The sequence below is a fragment of the Centruroides sculpturatus genome, unplaced genomic scaffold, assembly GCF_000671375.1.
Source record: "Centruroides sculpturatus isolate CEXI.00-Female unplaced genomic scaffold, Cexi_2.0 scaffold1161, whole genome shotgun sequence".
In the NCBI taxonomy this organism is placed as follows: domain Eukaryota; kingdom Metazoa; phylum Arthropoda; class Arachnida; order Scorpiones; family Buthidae; genus Centruroides; species Centruroides sculpturatus.
Window position 1 is genome coordinate 210,349 of NW_019385327.1, and position 20,106 is coordinate 230,454.

At 30.3% G+C, this 20,106-nt stretch overlaps 1 protein-coding gene across 3 annotated transcripts in view; it reads right to left on the minus strand.

Moving 5' to 3' along the window:
* Window positions 1–1,711: 1,711 nt before the first annotated feature.
* Window positions 1,712–20,106, minus strand: part of LOC111637701 (putative pyridoxal-dependent decarboxylase domain-containing protein 2) — a 30,914-nt gene continuing 12,519 nt past the window's right edge. Inside the window, exons 4-24 of one of the 3 annotated variants that reach the window (XM_023383269.1) lie at window positions 19,706–19,792; window positions 17,365–17,517; window positions 17,209–17,289; window positions 16,455–16,563; window positions 14,858–14,926; window positions 14,557–14,763; window positions 14,406–14,477; window positions 14,156–14,311; window positions 13,873–13,923; window positions 12,736–12,813; window positions 10,301–10,364; window positions 10,103–10,176; window positions 8,470–8,575; window positions 8,332–8,390; window positions 8,148–8,260; window positions 7,914–8,038; window positions 7,724–7,842; window positions 3,766–3,858; window positions 3,600–3,702; window positions 3,252–3,525; window positions 1,712–3,182 (exon numbers count right to left, since the gene is read on the minus strand). In XM_023383269.1, the coding sequence (XP_023239037.1) occupies window positions 3,272–3,525; window positions 3,600–3,702; window positions 3,766–3,858; window positions 7,724–7,842; window positions 7,914–8,038; window positions 8,148–8,260; window positions 8,332–8,390; window positions 8,470–8,575; window positions 10,103–10,176; window positions 10,301–10,364; window positions 12,736–12,813; window positions 13,873–13,923; window positions 14,156–14,311; window positions 14,406–14,477; window positions 14,557–14,763; window positions 14,858–14,926; window positions 16,455–16,563; window positions 17,209–17,289; window positions 17,365–17,517; window positions 19,706–19,792 (2,173 nt within the window). In that variant the 3' untranslated portion in view covers window positions 1,712–3,182; window positions 3,252–3,271. Of the gene's footprint in view, window positions 3,183–3,251; window positions 3,526–3,599; window positions 3,703–3,765; window positions 3,859–7,723; window positions 7,843–7,913; window positions 8,039–8,147; window positions 8,261–8,331; window positions 8,391–8,469; window positions 8,576–10,102; window positions 10,177–10,300; window positions 10,365–12,735; window positions 12,814–13,872; window positions 13,924–14,155; window positions 14,312–14,405; window positions 14,478–14,556; window positions 14,764–14,857; window positions 14,927–16,454; window positions 16,564–17,099; window positions 17,290–17,364; window positions 17,518–19,705; window positions 19,793–20,106 lie in introns of all 3 variants that reach the window. The other 2 variants (XM_023383270.1, XM_023383268.1) reach the window with 2 other exon arrangements.

A 20,106-nucleotide genomic window follows, 5' to 3' on the forward strand; every position in this document is an offset into this window, starting at 1 on the left:
GGCACCCACCGAACTACTCTGCAAATTCTAAAACTACTTATTTTATCCTTTAATTTTGAGTATTGCGCCTCACCGCTCGGCACGTGTCGGTCGTCGGGGATGCACTACCTCAGAGTTTGATCAAAATCGGTGACCACGTGCGAACCACAAAATGTTAGAAATCATGAAGAATTTTTATACATTGATACATTGACTAGAAATTCCCCCCGCCAAGTATGACAGACTAATTTGTCGCAGAAAGGAGAGAAGAGATTGAAGAATTGAGATTAGTAGCGGCTAATGTTTCTACAAATTAAATAGCCTATATTGCCTGTTGAAGCATAATGTGCGATAATTTTAAAGAACAGGCTCGTTAGATCGTTACTTCCGATTGGCTAATAGAACATCATGTGGTCACTTAGAAAGTTTTTTTAAAAATTGTAAAGCAACGTGACGGGGCTATCTTTTTTTAATGTTTAAATTTAAATTTAACGAAGTTTGTCGAAACTTTCTGAAATTTTGCAGGGAGGTTTGTTTGTTAGGGGATCAATGCTATGAAATTTTGGTGGTTAAAGGTCGAGGGGGTGGGATGATAATGGAGGTCAGGGCTATCTCCGGTAGTATCGGACTTAATGACGATTTTGCTGGTTATTACATTTAGTTTTATGTTTATAAAACCCGTACCGATATAAAACCGATTTATAAATGTTAAAAATGTAAAAGTTTTTTTAAAAAAATATCGTAACAGATGGCGCCACCAAAAGTTGCTGGAAATGTCAGGCAACTCATTGCTGTATTTTTTTCAAAATGTTATATGCATAAATTCAAGTTCAAAAATATGTGTATTATATATTTTAATACAGTCGACCCCCCCCTATAATTACGATTCCTATAAAACTACGAAAAAATTGTGACCGGTATCCGTAAAAAACAGTAAAAACACCTTATAATTACCTCAAATGTCATCGGGCAGCCAAACTACTTTTCCGCTGTCCGTAGCGCCACGCTATGGACAGATTTCTATCGTCTGGACAGTATTATATAAATTATATATAAATTAGGTACTGTACATATAATTATATATTAATTATATATAAATTAGGTACTGTATATATAATTATATATTAACTTATTTTAACTTTGTTATAATTAAATATATAATTTCCGCCGTCTAGCGTGGCGCCACGCTACGGAGATTTTTACGCTAACTATCGTCTGTCAGTATGTAAATTAGGTACCGTAAGTCTAATACAGTACTGTAATTTTATACATTTCTTGTGAAAGAAACATTTCTTATTCAACGGCGATTAAAATTATTTATATTAATGATGTCTCCGAAGTTCAACGAAGTTTTCGCAGAAAAATAAGTTATCAGAAATCGGCCGTGGTTTGGTGTGCTGCTTCGCGACGAAAACAAGCTTTAGCAATGGGGTTGTCGAATGGTGCATACTCGGTAAGTAATCCTACAATTTTTTGTTTATAGCGTAGTTTATACGGATTATTTCCAAAAAATATATACGTATTTTGGAAATGTTGAGTCGGATTAGTCTAGAATCGATTAATTTTATGGAAGAAAACCTTTCAAACAGCCGTAGTCCGTAAACTTGACACGTGTCGGGCTGTGATTGGAACGACTCGTAAGAAATCGGATTCCTAAAGAATGGAACGTATCTATATCTTATAGGGGGGGTCAACTGTACTTATAAATGGTCTTTACTGTTCATTTTTTACCTTAGATTTTGTTTATTTGCTTTACTGGGATGGCCCTTATTAATCGGAACGAATTAGTCGCATTCCAATTAAGCAAATTTGACTATGTATATTGTCAAACCGAAGGCAGTTTCTTCTGCACTCTGGGCGCCAATACTATTTTTCTTTGCATGTAAGCCCCATAGATGTGATGGCAAATGGTTCCGTTGGTCTTCCCTCGATGGGTCGGCCTGGAAAATATTCTAAATTTTGTCAAAAAGTTGAGTATTATTTCAAATTTATTTTGGCTCCGCTCGGCAAAGCACTGGGAATGGCACCCGTGAAAATTTCCCTCAGAAATCATTCTAAATACTTATTGCTTTTCAGAATTGTAGATACAAATTGGATTTCTATTAATTTGGAACGACTTCTGATGTGTGGATCCCAAATGTTTAGTAAACAATGAGTCATTTTGGGGGATATAAATTCTATTATTTTGGTCTTGGCACTCTGATGTATTGTGTAATTTTTATTCGCAGGAAGTAGTTAGACCAATGCACACGTGGGGGATTGTGGACAAATATTACACTCGAGCATGTAAGTAGAAATGATGGTTTAGAAGCCAAAAATAAACAGAGAATATAAAATTTGTGATGCTTTTTTTTTGTTTGCATCTAGAAGTGAGAAAGTCAACTACACGGTTCACCACCTGTGCACACTCTTACAGTTTGTTATTTAGCATATTTAAGTTATGTATATTGTATTTTTTTTGCCCAAATAAAAATACAGAATGTGAGATTTTGCCAGTTATGCTCACTGCAAAGCTTCTTGTTAACACACAAGTATCCATTAAGTCAGATTGTTTTGAACCGGTGTGTATTGGCAATGGTGTGGTACCATTTCCGGCCCCGACACTGGCAGAGGTGAGGGACAGGAAACAACACCTCAATTTGTATCATCCATGAAAACTTATGGGAATTAGGACCCAACTTCAATAGATTAACCAATGTAACATTTAAATATCAAGGCATTTAATTTTATTTTGTGTACAATACATAAATCTTTACAATATATATATACTGTATATTTATATATATATATATATTACATTTTATCACAAAATTTTCATTTCATGACTAGTTTGTTTTTATTTTCTTCATCTGCATTCTCTCTTGTTTAGTGTACTAAGTACAGCTTTAAAAAAGAAATTTAAAAATTTTTAAGGTCCGTTTCCTGTAAAAATCTAATTTTTTTTTTTTTGGTTAATTATACTGGCATGATAATTTTGGGCCTTAAAATAAACATAATTAAACATTAAATATAGTAAAATTGCAACATTTATGAAACATAATTAAATTAGAAAAATGCAAATGTTAAAAAATGACCGGTGATAAATATGCAAATGCTACTGATTCTTCTACGCCGTATGTTAAAAATAAACTTGCCCATAAATACATGTCGTAATCCCCGACTGTAATCGTGCACCACTGGACGGTGTACCCGAATTGGTCCTGCTGATAGACAAAATTGACATTTGATAGAGAAAGTGTGTCTGATATCGTTGAAATCGTAAAACATCTTACCCAATTTTATTATCCCGACTTTACTTGGCTGCGGATGTTTCTGAACTGTTCATCACCGGAACCTCCTGAGTGATGTTGGATTTGATTTCATTACCATTATGCATAGATGCACTCTGTGAACTGTGAGAGGAAGATCTGCTGTGTTGCTGACTGTTCCGTTCTAATTTAGAACCCACTACCGATTTCGTGGAAGGCGGCGGAGTTCTGGGAGAGTTACTTCCCTGCTGTATTTGCATGTGATATTTGTAGATGTTTTCAGTACTTTCGACAATACCTGTTTAGTAAAAATAATAACAATAATAATAATTATTTGCTATTTTTAATTTTATTTATTATAAAATTACTCACCCGAAGTTAAATTGAAACTACGTCCTTTGATTCCCGTTTCTTTAGATACGGGTGACCACCAGTTTACCAGAGAACCAACAATGGGCACGTGACGTATTACGCCCTAAAGAAAATGTTCAAATTTTGGTGAACAGTTCACATATTTTTATAAATTAAATGTAGATACCTCTTGCATGATTCTTTCAATGTTTTCTTGTTCTAATTCCTTGTTGGCCTCTTCAATTCCCTGCCTCACCATTTCCGACATTGTTTCTATAAACTATAAAAATAATTTTTAAAATAGAATCCATATACAGGGTGTCCACTTTAATATTTATCCACATGCAAGAGAGATCTTTCCAGCACAGCCTATGGGGCATTAGTTTCATTGCAGTGTTTACAATAGAACAGAAAAAAATGGTGGGTGTAAATCATGCAATACATAAAACAATTCCTGTGTACATGGATAACAAAAGGGAGAGATGGAAAATTTATGATTTAATATGATGTACAAACTATCTCAGTCTCTAAAGTATAAAAACAGCTTATGAGAGAACTGACAATAGGCACGTGTCAGTTCTCTATAGTGCATTGTATTTGGTAGATGCAAAAATTTCTAGAGTTTTGTAATACAATATTTATTTCAAAAACAAAAAATTGTTTATTCAAGAAAATCATTACCCATTTACATTCAAGCACTTTCTTCCATTGATTAGGCTGGTCACAGATTCCTGCTGAATAAAACTATCTGTTTTGACTTGAAGGAAATGTCTACTGGAATTTACATCTCCTCTTTCCATCTAAGAAATGTTTCGTAGAGCAGAAAAGATGGTAGTTTGACAATGAAATGTCTGGACTTTATGGGATGGTAAAGGAGCTGGGTCAACCTTGACATGTAGTGTTGCAGACCTTTCCAATGGCAGGTAAGTGACTGACTAACTACAGTGGGCTGGTCACGATCAAGTGTTTTGCTCATTTCTCATGTGGGCAGGCATAGGTTGTCTTCCTGAGCATGGCTTACCTTAGACTTTGTATTGTTCAGCTTTAAATTTACTGAACCGATTGTAGACAACATTCTTGGCAAACAATTGCATCATAAGGCAATAAGATTTGGCTGCTTTCATACCAAAGATACCAAATTGCTAATCATAAAGTACAAATGTGCAAATTTAGTCACAAGAAAGCATTGGCAAACTTGACATTGCCATACAGAATATCTTTTCACTTACAACTGAATAACTCAATACCCTTCATTTACATACCCCCAGAAGAAACTAGATGTCATCTGTCAGAGAACAATTTCCAATATTCTGGAGAGGTCCAGAAACTTTTACATCAACCCAATATTTCTGTTGAAGGCAGCTGGTTTGAATTAAGATGTGTACAGTCAAGAGTGGCACAGCATCACCAGCTCATCAATATTGCCTGGGGCTCCCAGATATGTGTCATGCACCAATGCTTTGTGATTTAACAGGAAAAAGTCCAGTGGGATCAACTCACAACAATGCAGCTCTGTTCCCAATCTCTCTACAAATCACTAATGCAAGTCTATCTGGGAACAAGGCAAGACATTCATCCACTGTCTTGTTTAGGTTGTTCAGACATTGATCACAATTCAAGATGCCATCAACAAATACAGGAGCAAGAAACTATTTACTCCAAATTCCACATCAGATAATTAAGGTAAAATTCACTCTGTGTCATATGTTGCATGCATTGTGGAGCATCAGTAGCGCATCCTCTGTCTAGTGGTACAGACTATGACAATTTTACTCTCTATTCCAGGAAAATGACACTGAAGGAGTTGTAGTTTGTTATGCTGTAAATTTATCATCATAATTTCACTACCCAAATTGCCATGTGGCATCCTCTGCATTTTATGCTGGGAATTGCATGCATCCATGTTGTTGCTATGTAATATCAGGTGTTGTTCACAACTTAACAAAACAATGCTGGAAAAATATCTATCACTCCTGGATAGATTTTTATTTCCAGAACTTGCTGTGGAATGAAACTATCAGGCATATCCCAACCAAAATGTAATTTAAATATATCCTGAGTATGCAGTTTTGACTTTCTAGGAAACATTTTACCTCAGAATTCAGCTGCTAGGACAAAATTTGGCATAACTATCCTCTTAATGTGCCTATTATGTATGTTTTCTAACAAAGTATAATAATTCTATTTCAATTACAGATATCTTTTTAGAGTATAGAGATGGAGAGTGCATAAAATATATTCACTGCACAGTATACTTGATAGTGGATACAATTGACCTTCATGTGGTTGTCACGTGTGATAAATGTCTTAAAAGATAATTTTACAAACTTAACCAAAATTCACAGTGGTTGAAGATCTGGTGATTGGCTAATCTTTCACTGTGACTTTTTTTGTACAAGAAAGGCTTGTATATTAAATCCAATATGTGAGATGGACCATCTTACATTAAGATTGTGGTGTTCAGACAATTTCTACTGAAGTGCTGAAATGATGAAATTTTTGGAGCATATCTCCATATCTAGCAGCATTAACAGAACAGATGCAGTTTTTTCAAAAAAAAAAAAAAAAAAAAAAAAAAAAAAAAAAAGGAATTGGCATGGGCATATANAAAAAAAAAAAAAAAAAAAAAAAAAAAATGAAGACAAATGATGAAGTTGTAAAATCACACACACTGTTACTTTTGGCAATTGTGTAGATCTTCATAAGATCAAATACAATAGCATGCGACTTTGCATTGCCATGCAAACTAATAAAAACTTTTTCACTACACAGAATTTGCTATGGCCATGCATTATCAATCATAAAGGCAAATGCTTACTGCTTATTGTTATCACAGTCATGTTCAGTTTCTGATGATATTCTGTGAAAAATTTACACTTCTTTCCACACACCAGTGTAAAGAATGTGCAGAATTCTTCATGAGAATTTTCTCTTCCATGCTCCACTACTGTAGTAGCAGTGTCTTCCAAACCTGTCCTGATTGCACAGCAAAAGGTCCAGTCTTTTCAAAATGTAAAATCATTTTTCTAAGCTGTTAACTGTTTGCCTATTGAAAAATTGTGGAGGCTGTCTGTGATTCCTATACCCTAAATTCATTAGAAAATTTACATTAGCATGAGAGCATCAGCTAATTTTGAAGTAAAAAATTTTCCTGAAAATCAAAACCGCACACTCGGGATGGCATGCTGTTGGCCGTTCTTTCTACAGAGAGCTCCAAACACCTCTTTTAATTCCCACAAATTAGATAATGTTAAATTTGTTACTTGAATTAACCAAAATGCTTGGATAATCTATTAAAGCTGACATTATCCAAAAATGAATGGACAAAGCAAGAACAAAACTTAAAATTCATGCTTTAGCCATATAATCTACAATTGCATTGCAGATTATATGGCTAATAACTGCACATATCCAGCACCCAGACTGAAATAAATGTCACAGTGTTTGTTCAAAAGACCTTTTAAGACATTCTCTTTTTATTAATGAACACAAATATAATTAAAGACAACCTAAAGTCCTGTAATTTATTATAAGCAGAGTTGTCCTACATACAGGCAAAACAGACAATGACTAGGACCTTGCAAATTTTGTATTTTGCCAAAAATACAATCATATCAAGTATCTGTTGCACTAGAAGGATCAGACTTTCTTCACTTGATGTTGTTGCAGAACTGGACTTCTCCTTGAGAACTAATGAATTCCAATGAAAGCAGGAGAGTAGCTTTGAAGGCAAATTTTCCAATTCATTGTAAAACTATTGTGTACATTTTTATTACTTTACTGTATGTTTGTATTTTAAAAATGTTCATGTTATTGTGGATCTAAACTACCTTCTACCTACTTTGCTCTTTTAATGGTCCTCAAAAAATTGTTGCCATATTGCAAGAATTTGAAAACATTGTCCTGTTCCCACTATCCACATGAGTGCTAAAACACAAAATGATCATGTGCATAAAAAGGCAGACTCTATACAAAAACAGTAATAGAATGACTCCAAATTTTGTTTTTGCTTTTTCCATCTATTTTTGGATAAAGCTAACATTAATTAATTTATCCAAGTCTTTGTTACTTGCTTTAACCAAAAGTTAACACTATCCAATTTACAGGTTTTACCCATAACATTAAATGGATAGTAAAATATTTACCTTAGAAGACTCTTCTAATTCTTGACCAGAAGTTAAGACAAGATTGACTAATTCTTCCATATCTAAATCGTCGGTAACCATGCCAAATCTCACGCACAACATTGTATCATCTCCTTCTCCTAAGATCAATCAATTGTTATTACGTAAAAATAAAAAAATACAATCAATATAAAATTTTCTAGATACAAACCTAAAGAAAATGCAGAGTCAGTTGCTTTGAGTTTGACAACCACTTCTGAATTCAATTTGTTGATATCATCTTTGTCTTCCTCAGTAAGTTGATTCAATTTATCGACTAAACTATCGGGGATGTACCTGTTACAAAACAAGATAAATTCAGATCATTAACATTTCTTTATCTACATGATTTCACATTCAACAAAACATAGTTTTGAATATATAAAATTACTTTTTCCACACCTACCTGACACCACCCAGACCGGCCCAGTTAGATATTTCAACTATCTGCAGATTCTTTTGATTCTCGACCAAATTCCGGAACGTTTCCTTTTGTCGAACAGTTGCGTTTAGAATTTCCTGAAATCAAAAAATGGAAAGATCTTAAAATTTTCTCAAACTGGAATTGCATAATGTAGCTATTTACTCACCAACTGCTGCTGTAGACAGTTATGGAACTCATCTACATCTTCTTTTGTCATACTCGTGACTAAGTAAATGTCAAGAAAATTTGATTAAATTTATATAAATTACAAATACAGCTTTAAACATTATTAATTTTGACATACTGTGAGAAGATTCTAAAGGACAGATTCGAATGCATATGCCGTGTTGTTCCAGATCAATTATGTCCAATTTGACAGTGGGCACGTCGCGCCGTAAAACTTGTCCTAACTTGAACGATACAAAAACATATTCTAATAAAAATTTTTGAGATTCATATTTTATCTTTTTAAAAAATCTAAATCTTGTTTAAAGTTAAAGTTGTTTCTCAAGTTAATAATTTATATTCATAATTTACAACTTAATGGTTTATACCCAAACATGGGCAAGCTGTAGCCATGAGACTATGTTTTCATGAATTAACTTTGTCTTTTATAACAGTAAAATTTAAGATGCTCCATTTATTGTATAATTAGAAAAAATATATACATCAATTATATGTACAAGTATGAATAAATAGCTGGAAAAAAAATTGATCTTAATATATACTGTGAACATTTTAAATGGCAGCCTATCCGATTTATAAAATAAAATAAATTTTTCTTTTATTAAATACATATTATTGATAAATGTCATCCTATAATTTCTAACGATAAAACTATTGTTTGATGCCATTGCAATACAAGTAATTGTTCAGTCTTGTCAAAAGTCAAACAACATAGAGAAGAATTTTGTTATAACAAACCTTTAATAACTCAAACCAAACTTGCACTGTTACAGAAATATTACTGATACTGAGAAAGGATTAAAGAATATTGTGTGCACATTATTTCAAAATCATGTTGGCAACAGCTGGGAGCACTGAAGTAAAAAATATGGAACAAAATTTTAGAAGAGTTCCCTATAAAAAGATGATGATGCAGTATTTCCTCGAATAAAGCCTCAGGTTAAAAAGCATGGAAAACATGTCAAAGTACTATACTTTTATAAGATAATGTAGTTTAGAAAGACAGATAAGGAGTTTAACTAAAATTCTACTTCAAACTATCTAGAGTCAGGCGGCACTTTCTATTCCCAAGTTCACTGAAACATTTTTTGATATAAAATTATAAATATCATCAAACATCCAGAGCTCATTGGCCAAAGAGTAATTAGAAATACTCGAATTGGAAGATGGCAGTTGAGTTCTTGATTCTGATGACAACATCAAAGCAGATACAAATGACAATATGAGAACCAAGTTGAAAGATGCAGATTTGTGTTAACTACGAAAACAATAAATATTTCAATTTTTGTAGCCATAACCCATAAACACAGTCAATAAATGGCTTAGAAAATGTGCAAGAAATTAAGATATTTTTAAAAATATTTATTCATTTGTCACCTGCTGTAAGACTATAAACCCAGTCTCAAAAATCTAAGGGTTTAGTCAAGGAATTTCCATTTAGTTTTAATTGTCATAAATAATCTTGAACCTAAATTTAACAAAACAGTGCCAATAGTAAAGAAATTTTAACATTTTATTTTAAAAGTCACCAAGTCTCTCTGCCACATAATATAAGAAACCAGTAATATAAAATATTATTAAGTGCACATTAATGTATAACATTAGCCTCCAAGAGTATGTAAGAAGTATTTTGATTTGATCAATTAACTTAACAGAACAAACAAAAGTTTTAAACCATAAAATGTAACAAATGTTTTCTCTAATAAACAACAATTATTACTTAAAGAATTAATATTTATAAACTTACTCACCCAAGAATTTAAATTATCAAAATATGCAGGATTTTTGGCCGGAAATTCTTCCGTTAATTCCTTCTCAGCACTTTCTGTTAAAATTCACATAAAATAATATATAAAAATTTTAATAAATGCAACATTTTCAATTTTAAATACATTTTTTTTCCTTTTCAATTTCTTAATAACAGTAATAATATATATGTATTTCATTACTTTGGTTACGATTTTCGGCAATGTATTGAAACACCACAACGGGAGCAAGAATATCAAACAACAGCTGTAAAAAAAGATATTAATTTTCATTTAGTTTTAATTGTCATAAATAAAATGCATACATTTTTATTTATTTATTTATTTATGGGAATTGATTGATGAGTACATAAAATCATGCATCAAGCATGATTTTATGTACTAATCAATCACACACCCCTACAAAATTATATTAAATTGTTTGTATTAACAACGAGTCAATCAGTCGTATTTCTAATACACTAAAGTAATTTATGCAGCCAAATGTGATGTGCACTGGATTCTCCAGTATGGATAAAGTATTGGGAAAGACATTTATTAGAAATTCATGATCAGAGAAACAGGATTTTAAGTCACTTTAAATCTTGTTTCTCTGATCATGAATTTCTAATGTATCTTGACTTATTCTGGACTTCAGTTTCAACAGCCCAGTCATAAGTCTGATGTCACACAATCACTACAAAGACTTTATGCTAATGCAACTAAACAAGAATCATATCATTATCAATGAAAAACAACATATAAGTATATTCCATTTAATAGAGCTTATTATAGAAAATATGTGATTATGCATACAGTTATGTAGATGACAGCATAGTGGCCCCCTTTCTTTGTTTTGTTTTTACCAAACATGCCTATGCTTGTTGATACAGTCTACAAATGCATTAGGGGACAACCATCATAATTTCAAATAGTCATATGTCAAGGAGTCTTAAGTTCAGGAATATCTGTATGCACATTCTCAAAAAAAAAAAAAAAAAATTATTGTTATGTTAGCAACTTAATTTAATGCCATTATCATTTTTGCTTTTAATAAAATAAAACTTTGACAATTCCTTGTTTTTTCTACTTTAAAATAAACAGAAAATCTATTTTTTTTCTACTTAAGTATATGTATATGTTATCCCACAATACACTTTTTGTATTGTTAACTTAATAAATTTATTAATTTCGTGTTAATACAACTTGGTAGTAAAATTTTGATCGTCAATATAAATCATGTTACAGAAAATTGTCATGTTTCGAGTAAATTAATAAATTACAAGTTCAAATAAATTTAATTTTACTCACATTTTTGGACAAACCTTAAATTTCATCAAAAAAAGGAAGCCTGTTCTTAAAAATTTTGTTCAGATTTAAGTACTCTTATATCATTACTTCTCACATAAATGAATTAAAATATGCAGACAAGATTTTAGAAATTATTTTGTATTCAATATGTCAGTTGATAATCTGGTAGAAATTAGATAAAACAGTTAAAAAATGTGAGAATGACCCATCAGTAAAAGTCTCTAGGACATTTTTATTATGTAAATTAAATATACTATGTAAAGAGATCTTACTATTTATGTAATAATAATTTTAACAAACAATTTTCAATATACAGTTACAATGTGAATATTAATGTGAATCACGTGCATTCCGTATTCTGTCAATACAGAATGCACGTGATTCACATTGATTTTTTTGAATTTTGACTTTTGAAATGTGGTTCTGAAGAAATAGTTTTTCGAATGTCGCAGTTTAGAAGTAGTTCGTTCTACTGGTCTTTGTTCTAACGAATTTTAAAGAAGAATCGTTGCTTGAGAAAGGACCCAGGGAGGGATCCGAAAACGTTTGCATGTAATATTACTTTTATTTAATACCGGTTAAAGGTTTGATGAGGGATTATTTTTGTATTTTATATTAATCCGGTATTTGAAGATTCTTTATTTAAACAATAAATGAACGATTTAATTGGACATTATACTATTTTACTTAAAATACTTTTGATATTGTTTAATTGCATATCTATATATATTTTATATTTTATCATCATTCAAATAAATCTACGATAAACAAAAATGTCCTATTTTACTTGCTTTCTAGATTATACAGTATTCTTCCAGATGCATTTGTGTCAGGTAACTGAGATTATTGTATAATAGTAACAAATGCATACAATATTTATTCAACTTTTTATAAAAATATAAATATTTTTAATATTATAATTCTAATATGTTACTAATATAATTAATTGAAACTAAATATGGTACAATCTCATAATCCAACAGAATTTAAAAGATTGCCAGATTATTAGAGTCAACTGTTAATGATGCGACAAAACCTAAGTTGGACTACTGATCAAAACATTCAAACATGCTGCCATCACCAGTAATCAGTGTGCCAATTACTTGGCACACTGATCACTGGCAACAGTATCCTAAATAACAAGTCCCACTAAATTTGGTGGAAGCTGGAGTTTAAACTAGTGGTAAGCTTGTCTATGACTTAACAACAGTGCCGTAATACTCGAGAGTCAACTAGTGTAATATTACAGAGATTGTACTACATATCTAAATTGCATTTTTTTAGAAATTTTAAATTATATCTTACAAATAATAAAATGTCTAACTTACAGTCGTGCTGATGGATTTGCTAATGACGTCAGTTATCGAATAAGTTTTTCCTTCGTTGGATTTCATTCTTTCTTTTGCCTAAAGTTAAAAAGATTTTCTTCATGTAATATCACAATACTAGACATTTGTATTTTTATCTTAATGTTACCTTGTAACTTTTTTAGGTCAATAATTAGATTTATGCAAGTGTTAATGCAAATCTTTTAAATTATACTTAGGTTATTGTCCATGAAATTTAATTATGTAAAAGAGAAATACAATGGTAAGTACAAGAGGATACAATACAAAAGGTATCATATATATGTAGTAACAAATGACATAGACGTTGATATGGATAAAATGGGGAAAAAAAATAAGGAGCGAAATATGAAATTTCTGAGAAATGCAACAAGAGCAAATAAGATTAGAAATGAGAGTGAGAGAGAGTAAGGAGTAAAGATTATTGGAAAAAAGCAATATATTAAAAGGAAAAACAGAATAAGAATACATTCAGCCTTCTTCTATTTGAGCAACTGAATAAGTTGCTCAAACAGAAAAAGGCTGAAAACTAAATTATACAACCCAACCTTTACTGCAATGTAATAATTAGTTTGTTTAGAGTTTCAGATAAAAATCTGCAAGAAAATTTGATTATTTTTCCAATTAAATTACTAATTGAAATATCATTTGTATACAAAATCAAAGTATAGATGATGATGCTAAACAATAAGATTTTGAGCATTAGCTTAATGATAAAATGAAAATATGAACTGACCTAGTGACCTTATGACAATAATGAAAGTAATACCATAAGAATTATAAAAATAACATTAATCAAAACAAACAATAGATCTAAATCTAAATGATTAAATTTGCATATATTACGAATGTTATTGCACAATATTATAATATATCTTAAGCAGGATCTACACATTTAGTATTTGCCAAATGCCAAACAAACATATGGCCAATACTGAATAGCATGGACAATTTATCCCTAACTAATATTCAGTATTTGTCATTTCCCATTCTTTGTGATATATTGTACCAAATCGGCAATTATTCAGCAATCAGTGAATACAAAACGTGTGGAGCCAGCTTTATAGTTAATGCAAGGATATATAGGCAATATATGATATGCCTTAGAAAAATACTTACAATAATTCGTATGTGAGGCATTTCTTCCAACTTTTCCAATAAATAATCACTCTGAAAAATTTTTTATCCAAAATAAAGATTTTTCAGTCAAAAATTAATAATTTCTAATTATTAAAAATAATATTGATATTTTCAAAGAAATAAATATTTGAGAATATAATGTTATATTTTATGTATTTCCTTTTTTTTATAATATTAAATGATAAAATTTTTTTATAATTCAAAATAACAAAAAGATTTATTTTCAAAGATGTACAATGAAAGAAAATTTAAATTATTTTACCAGTTCAAAACAGAATTTAATTCTTTGCATAGCTCCTTCGTGACCAAGTGATTGGAGAATGACCCAAATCGGCAAGCAATTAAGTCTGACATTCAAATTGAAAGAACTTAAACCTGCTGCGTGTACCCATGCCGGTTCTCCCGCTTTATATAAAGTCTTTGTATGTGTATTAAGTTAAACTAACTGAAATATTTATTAAACAATATGTTTTTATTATAATAATTGAATAAAATAATATATATTAGGATACAACACAAGGAAGCGAAGGCACTCCAAACCAAGATCCAATTGGCAGAGTCATGCTGTCACCAATTCTAGCTGGCTAAAAATTTAAGTAAAATTACACCTATAAGTCTTGGGTGTTATTTGATTTTTCAAAATGTTAGAAAGTAAATACTTACGAGACTTGGAACTGATACTAAACAAAGACCCGCGATACTGTGCCCTTCGATATGCAACCAAATATCGTGCAGTTTACAGAGTTCTTGAAGCCTAGGTAAGTTATCGACATGGCCAACGGCAGGAGATCCGGCATTTGCAACCATTAAAAGTGGCTTTCTTGCTGCTGCCACATCTTCTTGGATTAATTTCTCCAAAGCTGCTATATCCTAAAGTCAATTATGATTTTTTCTATCTCCAAACATATATCAAAAATAATTTTACAATTTTAATTAATTAAATAATATAAATTTTTCATTTTACCATTTTGTACTGGGATCCAAATACTGTATTGCATGGAACAGTAGCTAAGCAGCCAAGTGGAAGTCCTAACTGTAAATATAAATTTATATCATGTATATAAATACAATAATGTCTGCAATCCTCCTTGGATTTAATAAATTAAAACTAGCAAACAGATCTTTACAGTTTTAATTTATAATTCTGGTCTCAACCCTTACTTTTTATTCATTTGTTGTCTTTACAAAAAAACAAACAGATAATGTTAACTTTGCTTGCTCTTCATTAGAGGCAACATAGCCAACTTCAATTACTCTATCTCTTTTTTCACAGTAAGATATTCTTAGAAATTTTACAATTTACTTTCAATGCCAGTCTGGGACATGGTTTTATTAATTAGTTACAGTCATAACAAAAAGTTTTAACATGTTTATATTTAACCTTCTCAAAATGTTTTAGTAGAACCGTCACTTTTTACATTGAATGGTTCATTTTGAAAGCACAAGTTCTTCAACATAAAGTCATTTTTTGAACTTCATAACATCAAATATAATATATATTTGAAATTTCCTAAATAAAAACTTACTTTTTGCATTCAATATTTTGTTTTACATGCATGAAATTATTTATACAGGCACAACTGGTATAGTAAATTTATGAATTTGACAAATTATACATCATTTGAAAAATTACAAAATGCTTTCTGTCTAAAGTATATTTTAAGTTTTCAAAATAGTAGTAAAAACATTTCTAAAAAAACCAATTTAAAATTCTTTTATATTAAAAATAATCATTTACTACACCAAAATTTATTTTATTAATTAATATGATAAAAAGATTGTCTGAAATAGCTGCAATAAAGTAAAGCTGGCTTTTATATAATGTCAATCGCATGACAATAACAATTATCTGGAAACTTTTTAATATAATGTTTTATTCGTATTTTATTTGTAAATTGCTTAATAAAAAATGTAACTAAATTAGTTAACACTAAGTTTATCCATTTTTAAATTCTAATAAATGAAAACTGCAGAATTTAATCATGTGCATGTACATGAGCATACATAAATGCATTGTAGTGATGTATACAGTGGATGACCTCATTCCCAATCTTATAAAACATGACCAATAAAAGAATCTTTTTAAAAAAATAAATTGGAAAATGTAAAAATTTCTAAATATTCTGGTAAATCAGTAAAAAATGCTTATTCCATTATAATAATAAAATTTACAAGGAAGGATTTGTAATTTAATTCCTTGTAAATTCAAAAAACATTACAAAATAATGCTTGTATAATTATGTTAAATATTGATTTTTGTTTGTTATGACTGTGACAAAACAAATGAATCATCATAAATAGTTAAAATTTTCACATATTGTCTTATGACTTAAAAAAACTGAACAAGACAAAAATAGAATGTTAAAGTCATAGATCAAGAACAGAGCAAAAATACAATCTTTACAATCAAGTGAAAATTTCTAAGCATAAGTTTAATTTTGCTTTATAAATTAAAGTTTTCTCCTGTTTTATTTAATAATAGTTACAATCAGAATTATAAATCAGAATAAACTTTAACTCATTTAACTTATCTAAAATTATTTTATCTTTATAATTTATACCTGTGTACAAATATATTGCCCTAATCCAGGTCGAGCTGCAGCACTGACATATATGACGGGCGGTCTTGCATACAAAGCTTCGGAGCCCTCGGACATATATTTAGGATATCTTGTATGAAGAATCATCCTGCATACCCTTATAAGACCTTCTTTACTTTCATCGTGAAAATANTCCACTGTAAAATAAATATTAAATTTCAATAAATAAACATCTCCAAACCCGATATCCAATATAGTAACACACCAACCGAATGCCGAAAATCAATCGGGCTATTTTAATGCTAATTACTAAATAAACATTACAAAATAATGCTTGTATAATTATGTTAAATATTGATTTTTGTTTGTTATGACTGTGACAAAACAAATGAATCATCATAAATAGTTAAAATTTTCACATATTGTCTTATGACTTAAAAAAACTGAACAAGACAAAAATAGAATGTTAAAGTCATAGATCAAGAACAGAGCAAAAATACAATCTTTACAATCAAGTGAAAATTTCTAAGCATAAGTTTAATTTTGCTTTATAAATTAAAGTTTTCTCCTGTTTTATTTAATAATAGTTACAATCAGAATTATAAATCAGAATAAACTTTAACTCATTTAACTTATCTAAAATTATTTTATCTTTATAATTTATACCTGTGTACAAATATATTGCCCTAATCCAGGTCGAGCTGCAGCACTGACATATATGACGGGCGGTCTTGCATACAAAGCTTCGGAGCCCTCGGACATATATTTAGGATATCTTGTATGAAGAATCATCCTGCATACCCTTATAAGACCTTCTTTACTTTCATCGTGAAAATAAGCAGAAGTATCAAAAAATCTACGAAAACATATCACATATATGAGTAAGTTAAACGACATCGATAAAAGAATGAAAATACATTAAAAAATTTACCTGAATAATCGTGAAATCCACAAAGTGGTATCGGACACTATTCTTGTTGCCAACCGTCTTAATTTCCAAGGCTCTAAGGTAGAAACGTAAGCTGCTAACGTATGAGAAATTACTGCCATTTTTCCGATTTCATCTAATTGTCGTAATTCAAATCTATAAAATAAATAATGTATTTACAAGTTATTTAAAAACATTTACTTTTAAATGTTCTTTCTTAAATATAATTTAATTCTTGCAATTAACAAATGATCCATAGAATAATTGAGCTATGAGATTTGTGAAAAAAAGGATAAAGAAAAAACAAAAATGGAACTGAAATTATAAATATTTTATTTACATTAAAAGATGAAAATAATCAATTACACATCGTTCTAGACTGCATATTTTAATATCAAAAAACACTTACTACAACACCTTTTCTTGCAGTCGACGTTTATTAGAAAACTTCAAACGTTTTCGGTCTTATTAAAAGACCTTTCTCAAGAAAATACGATTAAATAAAGAACAAACACTGTAAATCGAACACTTAATACAAATAACTCTTTTTTGAATCTTTCGAACTGGCTTATAATCCGTTGCGAATGACGTCAGTGTAAACTTAGCAACGGAAATATAACAATATTACATAAATATTTACATCTAAATACGTATAGTTGCCATCTCTCTACATTATTCAAAAGTACGTAATATGAGATACATAGTGACTACTTCCTTCAATTATTAATATTATAATAAGCTAGAGGACCATGCTGCTGATATTTTAGTCGCTTCCCGGAAGCGACTAAAATATCAGCAAGAAAAGGTGTTGTAGTAACGTCGACTGCAAGAAAAGGTGTTGTAGTAAGTGTTTTTTTGATAATAATCAATTACAGTTAGGACAAGAACTGTCATCAACTTACAATATTAAGTTTATTACACTTGAAGAAATACAAAAAACTGATTAATGGTAAATGCATAACATAATTTTGAAGATAAGCCTAAATCAAGATCTATGTAATCTAATAGACTGCCGGAAAAACAATATCTTGCTATGTAATAATAAAAGCAATGAATTTTATAAATTATACAAGGATTTTTCCAAACACTATACAAATTTTAATGAGAGATAAGAAACACCAATACAAGTATTTTTTCTCTACAAATGCATATCTGCAAATATCACCCTCGGTGCTAGCAGGACACCAACTAATATCAGTGGATCTGGTACAGTACATAAATAGTATGTATAAATAAGTATAAGAACATGTTTTATTAAAAATGCTCAAAGTTACAATTAGAAACAACAATGCATAAATGACAGCATTGAAGTATTGATTTCTGTACATTTTCAAAGATTTCCTGGCAATTTGCAAACAGTTGTAGCAACAGTAACAAACACTTCCAACAGGGTCTCCCTAAGAGTCAATTGGATTACATTTATGTTATGTTAAATGTAACGTGTTTGATTTACGAATGCTGATGACAAATACAAATTCATTTTCCATTCCCCACTTTGCTTCTCTAGGCAATTGCAACACCACCAAACAGTATTCTCTAGCACTGAAGGATATCAACAGACAGATTCATAAATGAAAAATATACATATTTTGGTGTTCCCTTCTCCTATTAAAATTTCTACAGAGAGTTTGTGAATACTCTGTATAAATGTGTATAATTTGTCAGACCTTCATGAAATATTTCTCATTTTGACCACTATATGTTGTATCGTCATTATGTCCATCTGTGTAAATCAAAATTTTTTTAAAAAGGTTAGTTAACTAAAGTAGTTTTTGACTAATTATTTATACATTACATTAATTTTCAACTTAGATCCAGAAATTTGAAAATGCATAAATAAGTTCTTTATTATGATGTTATAATTGAAAATTAACCAAACTAAAAATAATAATAAATGCTCTTTAATATTTATTTATTTATTTATTTATAGAACATAACTCTTACAAAAATGATTAATAAATTTTCGATCTTGTAAAATTTGATATGAATGCAAGATTAAATTGCAATCATTAAAGAGAAAATAATTAAAATACTATAAAAGCTTTTTCTAAGAATGAACCAGCCACTGTGGTTACTCAGTTGAATTAATCAATGCACCTTTAACTGCAAAGGAAAGTTAAAGAACACTGACACGTTCGACCCAATTAGAGGGTTATCTTCTGACACACATGGTTGAAAGTGGAATTATTTTCCATTGTCTGTGCTTGAAGATAAATATTAATTGAGTCAAAAAAAATTAGCATTCTTTAAATTTCACCCATTGTTAAAGGTACAGTATACATTGATTAATTCAACTAAAAGCTTCTACTATAACCAGATGTTATTAAAAACAAATATGACTTACCCTCCAGACTTTTCACCAGAAGAATCATCATCTAGCTGTAAAATAAGTTCTTCTAAATGATGTTGAATTTCTCGCCATGCTATTCCACTGTAAAATAAATATTAAATTTCAATAAATAAACATCTCCAAACCCGATATCCAATATAGTAACACACCAACCGAATGCCGAAAATCAATCAGGCTATTTTAATGCTAATTACTAAATAAATTACGTAATCAATTTGGCACTAGAGGTAAGCGTTAGGTGCCATCTCTTATTAATATTAATAATTATAAATTAATTAATTAATTTAAATAATTTAGAACCGCTGGGAGAAAAAAATCGGCCCGGAGCGGGACTCGAACCCACAACTCCTGCTTACCGTGCAGATGCGTTGCCAGTTACGCTATCCGGACCTCCA